A 17,858-nucleotide genomic window follows, 5' to 3' on the forward strand; every position below is an offset into this window, starting at 1 on the left:
CATACTTCAACCCTGGATAGGAAGCAGTCATGTTTTCTACAACAGTATTTAATTATGTGCCTAACAGTTCTGGCAGATAGCATGTGAAAGTGGACCTGAAGACTAGAGGCAGGTGTTAAAATAAGACAAAACCACAGCAATTAGGCTCTGATTCTAATGCACACCCATGTCCTTGTCCATCCTTTGCCAGGGAAGCACACTGTGTTACAGTGGTTACAAATCTGCATCACCCCATGCAGCCTTAGTCACTGCCCTGTTCACTGAGAGCCTTTTTAACACACCTGAGACTAGTCTTTATTATCAATCCCAGTACATGACAGACATCAACTGTTCAACAGCCTCTCTGCAGAAAGGAGCTGCAATTTGTTTCCTACTGTTCGGTGACTAAAAGGAAACTATCTTTTTACCACTTCCAGAAAGAGATTCTTGTGTCAAACTGGCTGCTGGACAGCAGATACAAAGAGTCCTGCTGTCACTGGTGGGTATTGCAGGGTGCACTGCTTGAATATCCAAATTACAGGAACAACACATTATGATTTTAAGTTCTTCCTCCCATGTTCCACTGGTTTCCAAATGAAGAAATGATGATCTTGTCATATTTGGCTATGACACTGCCTTGAATGGGGAGATGTGTCCTGATGCGACAGTTTCTCTAATAACTTACCCAGAAAGGGCTGAAGCAATGCCCTGTTGGAGACAGCAGTGGGAGGAAGAGATTCATGCAGTAGTGAGAGATAGGTGTACTACTACTATAAATGAGGTGTGTAGTTTACTTTTTAGCAAGAGAATAAAAGTCCACTTTCCTCCCTACTAATACAGAACAGTGCAATTTCCAATACAAAGTTAATAATCTGTCAGTAACAACTGCAAATTACCACAGAGAATAGCTCATGATTTTGCATGATTGAAGGACATCTAAGCTCTCAAATGCTGTATGAGGAGTTGGAAGCCTGTTGCAGACAGGGGAGATGCCAGGTCCATGACTCTCAGTGCACACTCCACGAGTCTTCACTCATAGAGGGTGCTGTAGTTCACATTTAACCAAATCCATCAACCTTGAAAACTCATACTTGCATTACAGCTCAATGTACATAATACCATGGCAAGATCCTTGCTTATTAACACTGTGGGAACAACCAAAGGCTCCAGTAAGAATCAGACTGATATGTAACTTGAAACGCAGAAAGAGAAATTTTATATTTAAAAATCTTATAAGCAAAAGTAAAGAAGTGACACCCAAAGAATAAGCGCAGGGGAACACAGTTAAACAGCAAACTAGCCATAATATCTTGAAGATTTTAGACGAAATTGACAGATTTTCCTGCCTTCCTCCAAAGCTAAGTAGGGTGTCATGGTGAGAGTGGGTCTAATGGGATATCTGAAGATGAATGACTAGGTGCAGATATATGGTAGAGTCAAGAGTATCTCTCATCCCCTGTGTAGCACAACCTGGGACAACATATGGTTGCAACCACAGGCACATAGGTCATGACTCTCTTGGGCAGCCACTGGTTCCAGGTTTGAGCGTGATAACAGCATTACTGGCATTTAAGGATGGCCAGTTCTGTACAAAAGAAAAATCCAAAGGCCCAGCTGTGTCAAATGACAGGTGTGCTGAAAAAATAGGCTCCCTATATTGCACAAGTTGCAAGGACCAAGAGAATCACCAATGGTATCTGCCTGCACTTCCCCCTTGATGATGTGCAGTTTGGCGATCAGTATATCTGATATAACTAAAACGAAGCACATTTAGATATCTTAAGAGCAGTTTCCCTTATGGTTCTATGCCAAACCATGGCAATCTGCAAAATCAGATTAAAGTTGGTTAAATTTAGGGCAACAATTCTTAACTGAAATCTTCATTGTCAAATTGCTACTCTACAAGATCAATCTATTCAAGCAATATGGACAAGGGGTCTAACATATAACATATTACCATTTTTTATTCAATTGCAGCCTAAAATGAAATATTATTTTAGTGCTCAGAACAAAGGCAAAGTGCTTGTGTGAGATATAGGCCTGAAAATCTGAATAGGGCTTTTATTAGTCACTGCCTCTAATTTTTATGAAATCCTTTTTCACATTGTTAGTGTATGTTGCTGTTAAAAGTACAAGAATGATGCAAACTAATTACATTGAATGCATTTCCAAATTTCTGACCCATATCGTACGTATTGTGCTTAACCAGCTGGACAAAAATACTAGTGAATTATACTGAGAGAAACAAAGCTTCCACTAAAGTGTTGTGCTGCGTGACATATTTCAGATAAGAGCATGGTGCCTTTTGGAAAATGTCAGCTATTTGGGTTACCTGTTCATCATTTGATCTAGTCTGTGTCAGTTCCATGGTTACATTGTTCACTCCATGACTCTGACTCCAATTATATCTGTTTGTCAGACAGTTTGAAGGGGTATTCCACACGGGAAATTGCTGACAAAATTGCATTTAGGTCAGCACCTGTACTTTGGAAGAGTGTTTTTAATAAAGTTTTGAGTCCCTAGAACCATTTGTGATACAGTATATCTAATATATAGAAGCTGCAAGTAAAGGTGTACCTGCCTTTGACTCTGATCTATCAGTTCAGAGAAATTAAATTTTGCTCCTTCTGAAACAGATATAAATTTGAATTGTCACAAGCAGAACTAAACACAGAAAACACTAAACTTAGTCATAGTCATCCGAATCCACATGGGTTGGAAATGAAAAAGATAAAGCTTCATGAAGAGGGCCTTCTGAGATCAACACTTGGCCTTTTCTGATGAGGACAAAAGCCCTGCTACAGTATGTAACACTTACTAAATGCTCCAAATGCTAGATATTTGTTTCCAGCTAGCTTAAACTGCAGATGTCCATGTCAACTTTTTCCCCATTACAAACAAAAGATTCATCCTAGCTCACAGCAAAGTTGAATGAATTTGAACAGGACCCTCCTTAACTCTCTATCACAAATGCATGTTGTGCAAAGCAAAACTCTTAACTTTTACTGCTGTTCTCACAGGCCCTGGCATTCCAGTATAAGCAAGATCTGCAAGGATGGCATTCCAATTGCCTAGGAAAACTGTATGTTTTCCATCACCAGAAGTCTCCAAGTAAAACAAATACCTATGAAGAATGACAAAAATTCATGTGACTCTGTAAAGAGATTAAATGGTTGATCTGATGTCCCTTTTGGATGCATTTTTTTTTTTCTTTGATTCTTTGGTTTATGGCATAGAATTTCTACAAAATGCCAAGTCCTGCCACCAGAATCACAGAATCACATAATCACACAGAATCACAGAGTGGTTAAGGTTGAAAGGGTCCTCTAGAAATCATCTAGTCCAACCCCCCTGCTCAAGCAGGGACACCTAGAGCACATTAGGCTCAAGAGGGCACAGGATCCCAAATTCTCAACTTCATGAAAGCAAGATGTACTTGTAAATACATTCTCTACAAGTAAAATGTTCATTTGATTTATTTGGATTTCTGTAAAGTCAACGCTCTGACTGTGAACATTACAGCTACCTATAGAACACACCTTCAAATGTCACAATCCAGTACATTATTCTGGAAATCGGCTATTAACATTCGGAAAACCTCATACTTATTCCTCAGTAAACAGAACATTACTGAAACATTGGGATTGCCAAGTTTCCTCATTGCATAGCATTATTTAGTTTACTGTGGTAAGTGGAAAGAATTTTGTCTTCAAGTGCACATGTCTGAACATAAAAACACAAGCTCCAGTTTAGAACTGCTAACATAATGTGCAAAACCCCATGATGGTGACACCCAAAGATAATCTTGGGTGAAAACACCATCAGAAACAATTTTCTTAAATTGATGCTTTAAAATAAAGCAAGAAGAAAAGGGGTAGTCTGAAGCTACTAGAAGTATTAAGCATTCATACTGATGAGTTCATTAACAAGAATGTAGGGGGCTCTTCCACCCTCTAAAGTCATATCTGTGACTTTGTCCCATGATTATTTAAAATACCATAAAAAGGAGCCAGGAGTGCCTTTCATTGGACCCCCCAAAGAAACATGTTAAATGTTTTTGCATAAATTTGTAAAGTAAATTGTAGAGAAAGAAACATGCAAACATACCCAATACCTTACACATGCCATTAATACAGATATCTCGGCTATGTCTTCCCTCAAAGCAAGGAGTGCCGTCCGTGACCGCATCCAGCATCTTCTCTGAGAAATGGCCGTCTACTGGGCGACAGTGGAGCTCGCAAGGGTTAGCTGAAGGGAAAAAAATACATAGAAAATACCTTCTCAGAAAATATCTCAGGAGAGTCATTGAACTGTAACACATAGGGAATAAGAGTACACCTTTACTCACCACCTGCTCACTTTCCCTGGCCTAACTGCAAGCAGGTAATAAAGCTAATTCTGCTAACAGAACAGCACAGACCTGATAAATGTCACCAGGGTATTTCTACGAAGCAGCTGGTATTTGGCACCTTCATTCCCTTTTGCTGTCCATCACAAGTATGGGAACATCCAGCTGAGTGGGCCAAAACCTTCTCAAGTCACTTGGGATGGTGGAGGGGATGGGAAGGCAGCAAGAACAGCTGCCCCCTGTGAGGGGAAAGGAGTCTGGGGACAAGACTGCCAAGGACACTGATAAGCACATGCCAGCTGTGACTGAGTGGGTTTGCAGATAATTTACAACTCCCGATCAGCGCCACCAGCCTCTCGTGGGGAGCAGTGAAGCAGTTGCTTCTGATCTTTTGTATGTCACTAGAGAATCAACGAGTTGCTAATTTGCAGCTGTTTGATGGCACTTAATAAGTTACTTCAAACACTTCAGGCATTGGGATTTTTTTTCTGCTTAGCAATTTATGAAACAGGAGATGATATTAGTGGGTCTGAGTGATAATAATGTGCACAGCACTGGTGAAGGCAGAAGTGCAGCAAAGCACCTGCGAGAGCAGCAAGGCTCTCTGCTCTCTTGGTCTAGCTCACAGATGGATAGTAAAGAGCAAAACACAAAGCTGCTATGCCCCACAGGTGCTGGCCCTTGGCAGCAAAAAGCTTTGAAATTCAGCCTTGGGAGCCTCAAAGGACCCAAGTTTGAAAAATAAGTTGTATAAATTGAGGACAGCATTAGAACTACAACCAGGGTAAAAGCAAAAGGACATATTCTGTGCCCTTATGGCATTCCCCTAGAAGCCCTCTAGCAATCTAATTGAAAGAAAAAGCAGGAAGTGTCACAGTCACTGCCAATCCCAGCTAAGGAGCTGTCTTATCTTTCTGATCTCTTCCAAGACGCCAGTTTACCCAACTGCAAGAGCAATTCATTCATGCTCAGTCAGCTGAAATGCTTTGCTGAAACAAGGCTTAAATCTGCTCCAGATGCAACCATAAGCCGCCAGCCAGGAGGACTTCAAGGTACCCTCATAAAACCATTTTAAACAAAATACTCCAGTGTGCTGCAGAAGTGCCTCTGCTGAACGGTATTTTCACCGTGCACTTGACTGAACTAACAAATGCCCCTCTGTTGCATCCCACCCCCTTTGGGGGATGAAGGATTGAGGATTAAGTCAGGGCCCTGGAACAGGCTGCCCAGAGAGGTTGTGGAGTCTCCTTCTCTGGAGATCTTCCAAACCCGCCTGGATGCCACCCTGTGCCACGTGCTCTAGGTGTCCCTGCTGGAGCAGGGGGGTTGGACTAGATGATCTCTAGATGTCCCTTCCAACCCATTCTGTGATTACTATACATCTTCTATGTTCTGGCTAATGATTTTCTCTCTTTCCTCCCTTTTCCCCTTTGTTTCTCTTCCTTGTGTCCTAGAAGAACGACATTTAAAATTGGAGGCACTTAAAGCAGAAAGAAATGCATTTAAAAATGCATTCTTTAAAAAAAAAGATTAATTTTATTTGCATTAGCGTAAAAGGGCTTCTGCCTTTGAAGGGAGAAATGCAGTTTTGTTGCTTTTGTTTGTAAAGCACCAGATATACTGCACCATACAGCACACTAAAGTCACAGCAGCTCCTGCCCAAACTACTTGTAACTCAAAGACTGAATCCTACTGAAATTCTAAGTTTGAAAATCAATGATCTCATTCACAAAAGCATTATTTTTGCAGGATTGGAACCTAAAAGAACATTAAAAAGGGACACACCAGGAAATCCTAAACCTTACAGGGAGGTAATTTGTGTTTTTGCTCTCCCAAACAGAAGTAATGAGAAAGTGAAAACAATGAAGAACTTGTAGCTTCTCAAATAAGACAGAAGTGCTTTCCTCTTTGCTGGGGCAGCAAAGAGGTTGGAGGCTAAGGACTGAGGTTATGAAACTACAGGAATTCCAAGTCACGTGAGTCATATTCAAGAACAGTGACAAAGATGGAGTTACAAAAGGCTTCAAAGCAAGAACAGTAAATGGACAATCCTTAACAGTCCTCAACTGCTCTGTGAGGACTGCCAACCATAACAGCTGTTAGCGGCTTTGATAAGAACTGTCGTGATAAAATTAATTTCCCTTTTCTCTGGAGAAGTTTTTTCTGGCCAAGTGGCTAAATTTCAAGACCTCACTGCTATTTTATTTGCCCTCTCACTGTGCTCTTTCTCCATCACAAAGCAAATGGAAAGAAGGACAGAAGTGCTGCTAGCCTGTATCCTGCTCTGAACTGATGCTGCCCAGTGCAGACTTTGCTCAAAGCCATCGCAGCTTCCCCATCGATCATAACAAAATAGGCACAGCAGCGGTTTGATATCTGCCCCTTCTCCCTACCTGTCTGCTGACATAAAAAGCAAGATGGTATCCAACTTCATTTCAGAAATCACTGAAAAGTGAAAGAAAAAAAACATGCAGTTCTGTCTGCTGACATATTCCTGTCATGACTAGGATGGTCTAGACACATAACTTGGAAAAAGGTCATAAGGAAAGATAATCTCCCTTGCCAAGGCAACTGATGTGGCAAAAACTAAATAACAAGCAAACTTTTAGACTCACAAGCCTCATGATTCAAAGAAGGGCTTCCTAGGCTTGAAAGCCTTCCTGTTCTAACTGCAGTAGCTGGTCCAAACAGAGCTCCTAACTTCCCTCCCCCCGCCACAGATCTTGTGTTACTTTTATTTTCCCCTATCTGTTTTCTATGGAACCCAACCAAAAATGAGGGCACCTCTGCTCCCGTCCCACAGACTCAACCCTATCCAGTATTTTACACTCTTGTCATCATTTGCAAAGCTATTTTGCTTTTGGCCCCACAGAAAACTGGTTAGGGCACAACTGAGGAAGTTATCAAAACACTGTATTAGCCCTTCCTTTCTAAAAATATTTTTCTATTACTGTTTCTTACAGCTGAATCTCACCCAAGATCAGGGCTCCATTACCCTTAGACTACAAATATTTTAATCCTGAAAAATTTAAAAGACTAAAATAGGATCAATATTAAAATTATGGTTTCTTAGAATAAATTCTTTAAAGCAGCTCATTTAGCTTTTCTTGCTTCAGCAAATATCATTAATGCATGATGAGGCTCTACCAAAGACACTGGCATCCTAGTTACTTTTAGACAAAAATTTACAGAAAATCATGCAGTCCAGCACACACATGAAATATTAGATCCAATCCATAAGCACTCTGAGTTTTAATTTAAACAGGGTTTGATTGCTGCCTGAATAAAGCCTAAGGAGTTTTAGTCCCTCCCTCTAAACAAAAGTAGGATTGGGTACACTTAGACTTTCCATAGTGATAATATTAATCCCTCCTAAATCGTAATTTGTAAACTAAGGGCCCTCACATCTTTTTGCCTGTCACTGCTTGTCCTACCTCCTGTAGGCACAAGGACACAGAACTGGTTGTGGCTGCATTGCTTCCACCCCTGAGCACACTGCATAGAGCTACTAGAACCTACTAGCATGCACCTCTGCTAGCTCGAGGACATGCATGGAATATATAGAAGTGTGCTTAAAGTATCTGGCTTTTAACTCAATCTTCTCAGGCCTTCTGAAAGGCCTGCTTTTGAGAGCACAGGAAGCTCTGGATTCATGATCTATAGTGCTTTTGATTCATGATCTATAGCACTTTTTAAAAGCGGACTTTCAAAAACAACTACACATACAGGATTACCAGTTCTGTCAGCACTGTCCTTGGGGGGATGCTAACTTAATCAAGGCTGTACCCAGCAAGAGTACTTATAAGCTATAAGGTTTTTTCAGTCTTTCTCATAAGCAATGTTTATCTATTTTGTCTTTTACATCCTTCTTTGTCAAACTTCCCCCACATTTGTCTGCCTCATTCCTGCAGTGCAGCGCTCCTAGCTGACCTTAGATTTTTAGTGACAGCAACACTCAGTGGATTAGAAAAGTGATGTCCTCTATTTTATATATTCTGTCCTCTTCATGTGCCAAGATTACATTGCTGATCTGAACAGGGACCAGATCAATCCTTTGATATACAGGGGAAAAACAAAAACAAACAAACAAGGTACAATGGAATACCAAGCAGCAGAGCTCCCATAAACGCCCAATGATTTACATGGAATTAGAATGGGATCAAGGAAGGAGGCAAGCATAGTTGAGTAATATTCCTAAAATTAAGGTGTGGGGGTTTATTTTCTGTCTATATTATGACAAAATTCAGATTCAGCAAGTATAAACAGAGCAACATGCAGCCAACCAGGAAAGAACACACTCATTTCTCAGAGCAGAAATAGTGAGTTTAAACTTCTTCCTTCACAGCTGAATCTTATGAGTTTGTATGCAGGAAGAATCCACCTTACTTGGCTGAGAGGGATGTGATTAATGTGTCTGCCTGCAGAAGATAAGGCCTCAGCATTTCTTCTCTTACACAAGGAATAAAAGAGGTGACCCTATTTTCTCGAAGCCTTTGCCTCTCTGCATCTGTGAGAACCCAATATTTGATGAACAAATTCAAAAGTAAGGAACTTTTTCCTTCTATGAATGCACAGTTTACACAGCAGAAAGTGTCATGTAATTAATAACTGTCAAGACGTGCTTCATTGGAACTGGGTTACGGAAGCTGCGAAACAAAAGCAAGAAGAAACAATTATGATCATCTAGGTTTCTTTTACCATTTACTGTTTGCCAAAAAGGATGAAGAAATACTGAAAAGATTACCAGTATCTAGAAAGTTTCTAGTGCATTTTCAACTCCCTGCCTAAGCACTTCCACACAAAACTATAACACACAGTCAGGGTTTGGGAAAACTTCAGAACATTTTCCTTTCTCCTGTATCACACGCACAGTGAGGGAAAGCTTGAAAATGCCTGCTAATAAGACATAAGCCAAAACCATCTTGACAGCAAGTTAACATGGTAACAGAGCACTCTGACCAGTCTTTGAAATTAGATGGCATTAGTTATGCAAAGTGAAGCAAAGCAAGCTGATATACACTGATGAAGGTTGATGGACATATGGTAGACATGGTCATTCAGTCTCCAAAGCCTTCTATGCTGCAAAGACTGTGTTGAATTTCTTGAGTAATCCTGTTAATCACGTCTTATGGCATGTGTATTATGCCATTACAATGGTTTGGCTTTAGTATCTTTCTCCAAGTTTTACTTTCCTAGACATTTATAAACAGAGAAAATAGAGATAATTTAATTTCCCTTGGACATCTTTAGCAACTTACTGGAAAGTGAGAGAAAACTGCAGTCTGAGACAGCTGGAAACCTGCCAAGTGCACCTCAGTGTCACAGCTGGACAAAGCTGGAAGCCACGAGCCCACAAGAGCCATCCTCCGTCATCAGCATCCATACAAGGAAGCTGATACAGGACTAGCATAGGACTCTCTGCCCAGAGGAGTGCCAGCAGGAGACCTCACCTGTCCGTGCCAGGATTCTTCTAAGTTAGAGTTCAGCAGCATGAAAACACTTTGGATGTTCTTAATGGATCAATAAGAATAAAGTTGCAAGCATTACAGACCTTACAAATCCCAAGGCAGCAAGGTAACTCCAGGCTAAAATCCTGGCTGCTAAGGCAGAAAGCCTTTCACTGAAGAGATATCTGCTTGGTATTTGAAGGATCTGGCAAAAGGTCACCAAACCCAAATGTTCCAAATGAAATATTTCAGGCTCAACAAACAAGCATTTTTAATGCAAGTGTTTTATCAGTAAAGGTATAACCAGGTCTGTTTGAAATATGGCAGAGAGATCATCCTAGGCCTGTCTTTCAGTGCGCAGGAAGCATTTGATTCATTGTCTACAGTGCTTTTGATTCATGATCCATAGTCCTTTTTAAAGGCAGACCTTCAGCAATAAATGCACAGACAGAATTACCATCTCTGTTAGCATTGCTCTGAAGAGGACATTAGCTGAACCAGGGCTGTACGCAGCAGAAATGCTCATATGAGTAACAGAGAGGAATGGAATCCCAAATTCAGTGACAGGGGACTGCAGAAAATAATTTATGTTTGGCTTTGGATTAAGCCCTAGGCTTTTAGCATTTACTATGTTTTGTTTACTGAATGGTCATCTGAAAGTCTTCTTCTATCATCCATATTTTCTCTGATCAGAAATTCTTCTGGAATGTTGTGCCTAGCTTTACCTTCAATTATGTATTTACTATATGGTACTGAGGCTTGTACCTAGGATACCTACTTAATGTCATCAGTAACTATGAAATTGCAACAAATATGGCAGAAAAATAATATTGGCAAATGAAATTGAAATGTGAATCTTGATCTTCACTGCCTTATCTGGTTTATATTCTCTTGGAGAAGTTATTTTTATAGCTTTTACTGGATAATCCACTCCTGATAGGTATGCATTCACCATGAATTAAGCTTTATGCTAATAACTGCTACCCCTATATTTAATAACTAGTTATTACAAGTCAAGTTATAAGGCAGAGATAACTGTCCCATCTCTGCAATACAGAGCTTGCTGAGGTATTATTTACCTGCATTGTGCTGGGAACACTTCCCATGCAGGTCTGAGTACAGACTAGTAAAGTTAGTTAGTTAAATTTAGTTAAAGACTAGTTAAAAAGCTCATAGACATTATTGCTAGAGCTTTCTGAAAACATCAATGCGCAAAGCAAAACCAGTGCCCTCATGTATACATATCAGGCACAGGAGAGTATGGTCACAACTGACTTTTCTCTAGTTAATTAAAGAATTGTAATTCAGTGACTTCTCTTCCTCATAGAGGTTTCCCATCTGTCTGCAAATTTCACTCTTAAGATATTCAAAAATTCATAGCTTTGTACCTGTGTTGTAAACTGGAACCCAGTGGTAGAATTCGTTCTGGTAGGGAACTGTGTCAAACTCACTACATTGCATCTGACGAAAAGTTGGCATATTCTTGTGACAGGGGCTAATGTTACACACGCGATAGCGCTTCCTTTCTCCAGTGCAGTAGTCTCCTCCAAACTGAGGTCTAGAAAGGAAGCATTGAGATCAGGCATGTGAGATCTTCAGCAAAATGAAGTTTTAACCTTTGCATTTTCTAATAGTATCAACTACATAACAGTGTCTTTTCAACAGGTTAACAAGGTGAATCTGAATCCTTGACAGGATAGAGACACTCTTTATTTGTTCAGGTATCCAAACAGGACAGCATGGAGCACAACAACCTAGAAGGAGCACAACAAGCTGGAAGCACAGAGCTACTTGCTTGGCCTTATTAAAGAAGTGAAAGGAAGAAAAACAATATCCAGAATGTCTTTAAAATCTTATCAGAACAACCAAGTAAATTCGCGTCTTAGGCATCCCTGTAGCAATTTTTGGAAACAAGATATAAGGTCCCTACGCACTCAGCTGTATGTTAGATAATTCTGCCCTTGGTCTTCCATACCTATTGACCCAAATACCTAAAGCTACAAACAGAATAAAACATGACAGGTCGGGCCTTGACTTCCCTTACTAACACATCACTAGCCATTATTTCCCCACAGTGTTCAAGGGCATTGTATTTATTCAAGGCAGTATTATTAAAGCAACATTTCTAATATCTACGCAAAGCTTGCAAGCCAGGATTTTTTTTCATTGTATGTAGAAGTAAGCTCCTTGGAAGATAAAGATTAATTAAAGAGATAAAGCTTATAAAAACTGAGCCAAGTGAATTTTACACAGAGATGTTTAGCTGAGGAGGAGAGGTGTTCAAAAACTGCCTTGATCTAGCAGCTGCTGATAAAATTGTATAATAAAAAAAGGGTCCCTCGAGACTTAAGTATCTCAGATCTTGATTAAAAGGAATGGAAAGATTGTACAGTCAACTTACTCTGGGTTATTGCATGGTCTCTCTGCACTCTGAATTCCTGCCCCACATGTCCTTGTGCAATGTGACCAGGATGACCAAACACCCCATCCACCATGGACTGCTTCTGGAGTCTTGCCCACTGTAATGCACTCACCAGAGAAGCACCACTTAGAAGAAAAAGGGCAAACAGTTTAGGATAAGTATCACAGAAAATCATAACTGCAAATAATCACTGTAAACAACCATGAAGGTTAAATCTTCAGTGGAGCTTTGAAAGAAGATGCCACAGGATGTTCTCTCTTTTACCCAATGGCAGAGCTATTCATGGTATTCCTGCATGGAAGCTCAGTCACCTTGTTTTCTCCACATCGAGTGCCATCTGCAGCAGCATCCAGTTTGGAGCGGCAGGAGCCTTTCACTGAGCACCAGAGTGTTTGGCAAAGATTCTGGAAAAGGAAGAAAGAAAACTGCAGTGCTCTCAAACATGCCTAAAGCCAGAAATTTTCAAAAGTCCCTGACGGTTTTATATATCAATTTGCAAAGCTCTACGAGAACTGTATTTCCAGAGATAGATGTTCAGTTTTTGCAAATTAGGAGCCCTCAAGGGGTCAAATTCAGATACTCCTGACATCTGCACATCTATGGACTTTAATAAACACAAAACAGTGAATATTTTGTATTAAGTGGGTTAACCAAACTGTGTTTGTAAGTTTAAATGATCTCCTCATTCACTGCTCAGCTCCCAGCTACAGACAGGGAAAATGACTTTACAAAGTTTGTGTACTACTGTTTATAGTGTAGGCAGATGGAGCCTGTATTATTTTCATTTGATGACTACTAAATGAATACAATGTTTAATTCTGTCTTGTCGTCTGCCTGAAAATACGAACACTGAAATCAAAGAAGGTTAGAGAACCCATCCAGTAAGCAAAAACAATACTCTTCTTCCAAGTGTCATCAGGTTCATGTCCTTCAACTCTCAAAACCAGATAAACAGATCTAAATGCACCGCACTCAAGACATCAATGATGTCAAAGCAGCTCTCTAGAACAGCTGGCAAGGGAACAAAAGCCCAGAAGCCTGGGAAGAGCAAAGGCTTGGGCTGATGAAGGCTGGCACAGCTTACAAACAGAACATGCATTTGCAGAAATCCAGCCCTCATAAGCTAGCAAAATCTGGATGAGTTTGAAATCCCCAAATTGGCTGCTGCTTTCTGGCCTACTTCTATTTAAAACAGCTAAGCTCAGGCACAGAGTGGCATCTCCAAGCACTCTATGCTTCAAGTTGGACACAGTATCTGGGGCTTTGCATCTCTGCTCCTCAGCTGCTTCCTGGTGATGGGCACATGTTGGAGGTTGCCTTGCAGCTCCCTATGTAGAGTTGAAGAGTAGCACTACTTATCAACTGTTTGGGGAGGCATCATTATCAGGAGGTAAAGGCAGAGCTACTCAAAGGTTCTTGCTGATGTATTTGCTTTTATTGGGAACTTCATGCTTACTTTTAACTATTGTATACAAAATATCTTTGTGCTTTTATTGTATGAAGTGCATCCTCCACAGTATTTCAAATGCCCAGAAAAGGCACCACTGAGTAAAACTGTGGGTTTAAACTGAATGCAGTTGCATGCTTACCCTGTGGACATGATCAGTTTCCAAAATCAAGCGTTTATGGAGGAAGCTTATAAAGTTAAAAAAAAAAAATCCATTTTAATCCTCATGCACCAGGGCTTTTCTCCATATTTAAGATTACTGGAATATCAGCAAGGAAAGAAAAAACTTTGTTCACTCCTTGATTTTAAGGGGAATATTCAGGAGTTCTTGACTAACATGGACTCAGTGTAAGGATTTTATCATCATCCATACAGTAAACACCCAAACTCTGAAACCAGAATCTGTGCCTTAAGGGAAGGCCGCTCTAAACAATTCCAGACCTACTGAACTGATTGAAAGTTCTGCAGATAAGACCAATAAGATGAGAATTCTGAATTCTTACAGTCTTTAGGGAGGTATGGATCCATCTACTTTATCACTTGGAACATTCAACCCCCCAAATTATATTTTGTTATTCTTTTCCTTACTGGAAGGACAGTATTTACATATTTCACATGATGCTTATAGCACTAACAGCCTAAACAGTTTGTGGAAATCTCCGTGTGAATTCTAAACCGTTTTGTTCAGTGTAATCACTGAACTCTTGGGCATCTTCAACTAAATGCAAACTGTTATCTCAAAAAGAACCTGTGGATAAAATTCGACTACACACGCAAACATTAGAAGCTATACATAACTTGGTCAGTATTGAGTGTTAAGTAAACAGAGACAAGTCAAAGAATTGTCAGACTTTTTAACCAAGTGACTGACTGTATTGACTGTCCACTATGCCAGGCAGATCACACTCATCACAATTCCTTCTTGCCAGTGCAGCTACCTGCAAAACACAGGCCTGGCACTAAAAGCTATACTAAAATAATACCAATTTACTGAGTTTTGCTGAGCTCTAAATTGGCTAATCTGGAGATGGTGAATGTAAAGGCCTATTAGGTTCACACTCAAAGAGAGACAGAATGAATAAATATTACAAAAATCACACTTTAATTTTCTATCTGTACCAACAAATTGCAGCAGCCAAGAAAACTGGAACAGCAGGTAATGAAAGCAATAAATGCTTCAGATTCAGGCAACGCAGTTCATTGCTAATCATTACAGCTGAGGAGATAGATTAGTCATAAATAATTCCTCTAACAAGGGGGTAGATGAGGACACACAATTATCATAACAGAACAAATAGTCCAGATCTACAGTCCTCAATCCGCAGCTGTATATAATACCTTGCCTAAAACTCACTCCAGCATTGCCAAGGTACCCCACCTGCCCTGGTCCTATCTAGCAAGGAGAGCAAACCAGGATACTGCCTGCAGCATTTACTGCATCTGTTACCCAACAGCCAGTAAAACTTAGTGGTCTCTTAGTGAGATCAGCATTTGGAACCACAGTTTCTGAAGTGTCCTTCTATGTAGCATAAGGCTGCATGGAGCTAAGTAACTAGTTATGATAGTACAGCACTATACCTTAGCAAATTTAACCTGTTAACTCTGCAGTGCTTCCTGGGTCTTGCAGGGAGTTGTGCTCATGTGGCTTTCGTGTTCACACGAATCTCTGCACAGTGCTGTCTTGCTCTGCTGCAAAGATGAGCCCTACAAAGCCAATACTGGACTATCTAAACTACCCATTGCCAGATGAGATTAAATGTATCTAAATACAGATTTATATAGAAATTTTTATACCTAATTTCTATAAAGATTCTTATGAATATCTATGTTTAACTCGATAAAGATTCTTTGAGATACACAGACTGAAATTTCATTTGTCAGACTATCAAAAATGTGAAAAATCAGGATAGAGAGCAAAAGAGCAATGCCATAGTTTTTTTTTTCTTTTTTTTCCCCTCTAGATAACTTTTCCTGGAAGTGAAGATTTGTTCCTAATGGAACAAATCATATGAAAGCTATAATATTAAAAAGCATCGTATTTTGAAAAACAGGACTTAATATCTGCTGATAATTTGGTTAAGAGCGATACAATAAGTTTAAAACCAAAATCATTTCTGAAGGGCATCTCAACAGGCATGAGGCCAGATCCCACAAAGGACAAGGCATATACAAGCCAAACAGGGCAACATCTCACTTTTGGGATCTCCAGGCTAGAATCAAAACACTCCGTAAGGGTATGTCTTCACTACAAAACTCTGGGTATGCTACAATTGTATTTAACAACTAAGGTTCACCAGCTGCACTTCCACACTGTTCAAGAAGATTAAGCTCTCATTAGTATAATGAGGAAAAACACAGAGCACTTACATCCACATCTTCACAGAAGGTTGCATTGGAACCATACTGAAGCTGGCACTGGTGATGTACATCATAAATTACGCCAGGAGCAATGACTGGGGACTTCAGAACTTTTTTTTGGGGTATATCATCCAAACAGAATCCCCAGCCTCGGCTAAAAGATTAAAATTGCAAATTAATAAAAACAAAAAGACATCTTTAAAATTTTTTTTCTTTTTTTTTTTTAATATTGACTTTCACTATCTAAGTATTATTAATAATTCTTGACATGGCCTTTGGTAGTTATGCTTCCAGATTCCAGCTAATCTAAACTGAAAGTGTTGCTAACAAAGAATATTAATTTCTCATAAATCACGGAACTTTAGAGAGTACTAAAATATTTGAAAAACCACAAGCTGCCTGCTCAGGAACAGCTCAAGTTTCAGAAACAATACCTGATAACAACAACTTGGAAGAAGAACCAGTGAAGTCTAAAAAAGCAAAGGAATCCATGTGGTCCTTGCACTTGTGGATGGTCCCAATACTGAGCACCTCTCAGCTGCTATCACCTCCGCCTATACCTGACAAATGACCACTCTCTAACTGGCACAGAGTTTTACAGGGACAAGATCTAACCTGTCAATTTGGAAATACCATGAAGCCATTATAGTTTGCAGGGTGACTTCAAAACATACTGCAGCGTCTGCTCAAAGCTATATCACAGTGCTGCTATTAAAATATATATATATATATATATATATATATGAATTTGGACAAGTTACTGAAGTCAAGCCCATGTTGTGGCCAACAAAAACATCTTTAATGTTCCACCAGAGTCCTAGACATAAAGGCTGTAACTGTAAGAAACTGCAGGATGCACCAAGCCTGAGCTGACACAACAAGACTGCAGTTTTAGAAATCGAAGAAATTGAGGAAAGCTCCCAAATTACTCTACAATAAAAATGAATCTAATAAACTCTGCATAGGTGTCTTATATACAGTTGTGCTCCTCTCAGGGAAGTGCTGCACCCTGCTCACTCACTCCAGGAAGCGTGTGATGTATTCTTTGCTGCACTGAGACCAGGTGAGGGGAGTGGGATCATACTGCAACTGCCGGGACATAATATATGGATGCTTTCCAACAGGCTCACAGTCATTCTCTTTTCCATCATGCTGGATACCAAAGCTAGAGATAAAAAATTAGAGTTAATAAATAATTATATGACTGGTTATATCACAACACTCCTCTATAGCAACAGTATGTGTACATAATAGAGTTGCTTCATCTTTTGGTTAGCTATAGATACCTCTTTGCCAAAAAGTATACAAAAACCACAAAAATTCTAGGCTCCAACAAGCTTTCAAGCAGATCTGTTAAGCAAAGCAGTAATATCAGGTAGAAAACAAAGAACACAGTGCCTGAGACCATCTTGGTAGTATTTTAACAGAACCAGAACGCTACTGCACAACTTGGATGGATTGAAGCAGGCAGTTCAAAGCACAAGGCTATGTCAAAGCTGTTAGAACTAAGAGCACTTCCTAGTACTCCAGTCCCAGAGACACTTCTTAGGAGTTTTCAGTTCTAACAGTCCTCCAGTTTCTCAGGAATTTGGTAACTCATTACATCTGCTCTTCTTTCCCTTCTTCACTGCCCATGATAGGGAAGAAATCTTCAGTGTCTTCTAGCTAGGTCTAGAATCCCTTTCTTCACCTGATCTTCGGGTCAACTGTTGTAATTTGGCAATCAGTTTTTTAAAACCCAGATATTCAAGCTTTATTTCCAAAGCGACATGTTTTAACACCTTGCTGCAATGTACATTTGGTAATGATTCAGAAGGACAGGTCACCATTGGAGTGATTAAGCCTTGCTTCCTCCAG

General features: G+C 39.9%; 1 protein-coding gene across 1 annotated transcript in view; it reads right to left on the bottom strand.

Moving 5' to 3' along the window:
* ADAMTS12 (ADAM metallopeptidase with thrombospondin type 1 motif 12) overlaps positions 1-17,858 on the bottom strand; it is a 137,299-nt gene that overhangs the window by 39,216 nt on the left and 80,225 nt on the right. The window contains exons 8-13 of the mRNA XM_088532112.1: positions 17,023-17,166; positions 16,011-16,155; positions 12,508-12,600; positions 12,176-12,321; positions 11,163-11,332; positions 4,094-4,227 (exon numbers count right to left, since the gene is read on the bottom strand). Coding sequence (XP_088388238.1) covers positions 4,094-4,227; positions 11,163-11,332; positions 12,176-12,321; positions 12,508-12,600; positions 16,011-16,155; positions 17,023-17,166 — 832 coding nt within the window. The remainder of the gene's footprint in view (positions 1-4,093; positions 4,228-11,162; positions 11,333-12,175; positions 12,322-12,507; positions 12,601-16,010; positions 16,156-17,022; positions 17,167-17,858) is intronic.

This window comes from Tinamus guttatus, unplaced genomic scaffold (genome assembly GCF_059628265.1).
Source record: "Tinamus guttatus ecotype Peru unplaced genomic scaffold, ASM5962826v1 Tinamus_guttatus_pri_ptg000455l, whole genome shotgun sequence".
Lineage (NCBI taxonomy): Eukaryota > Metazoa > Chordata > Aves > Tinamiformes > Tinamidae > Tinamus > Tinamus guttatus.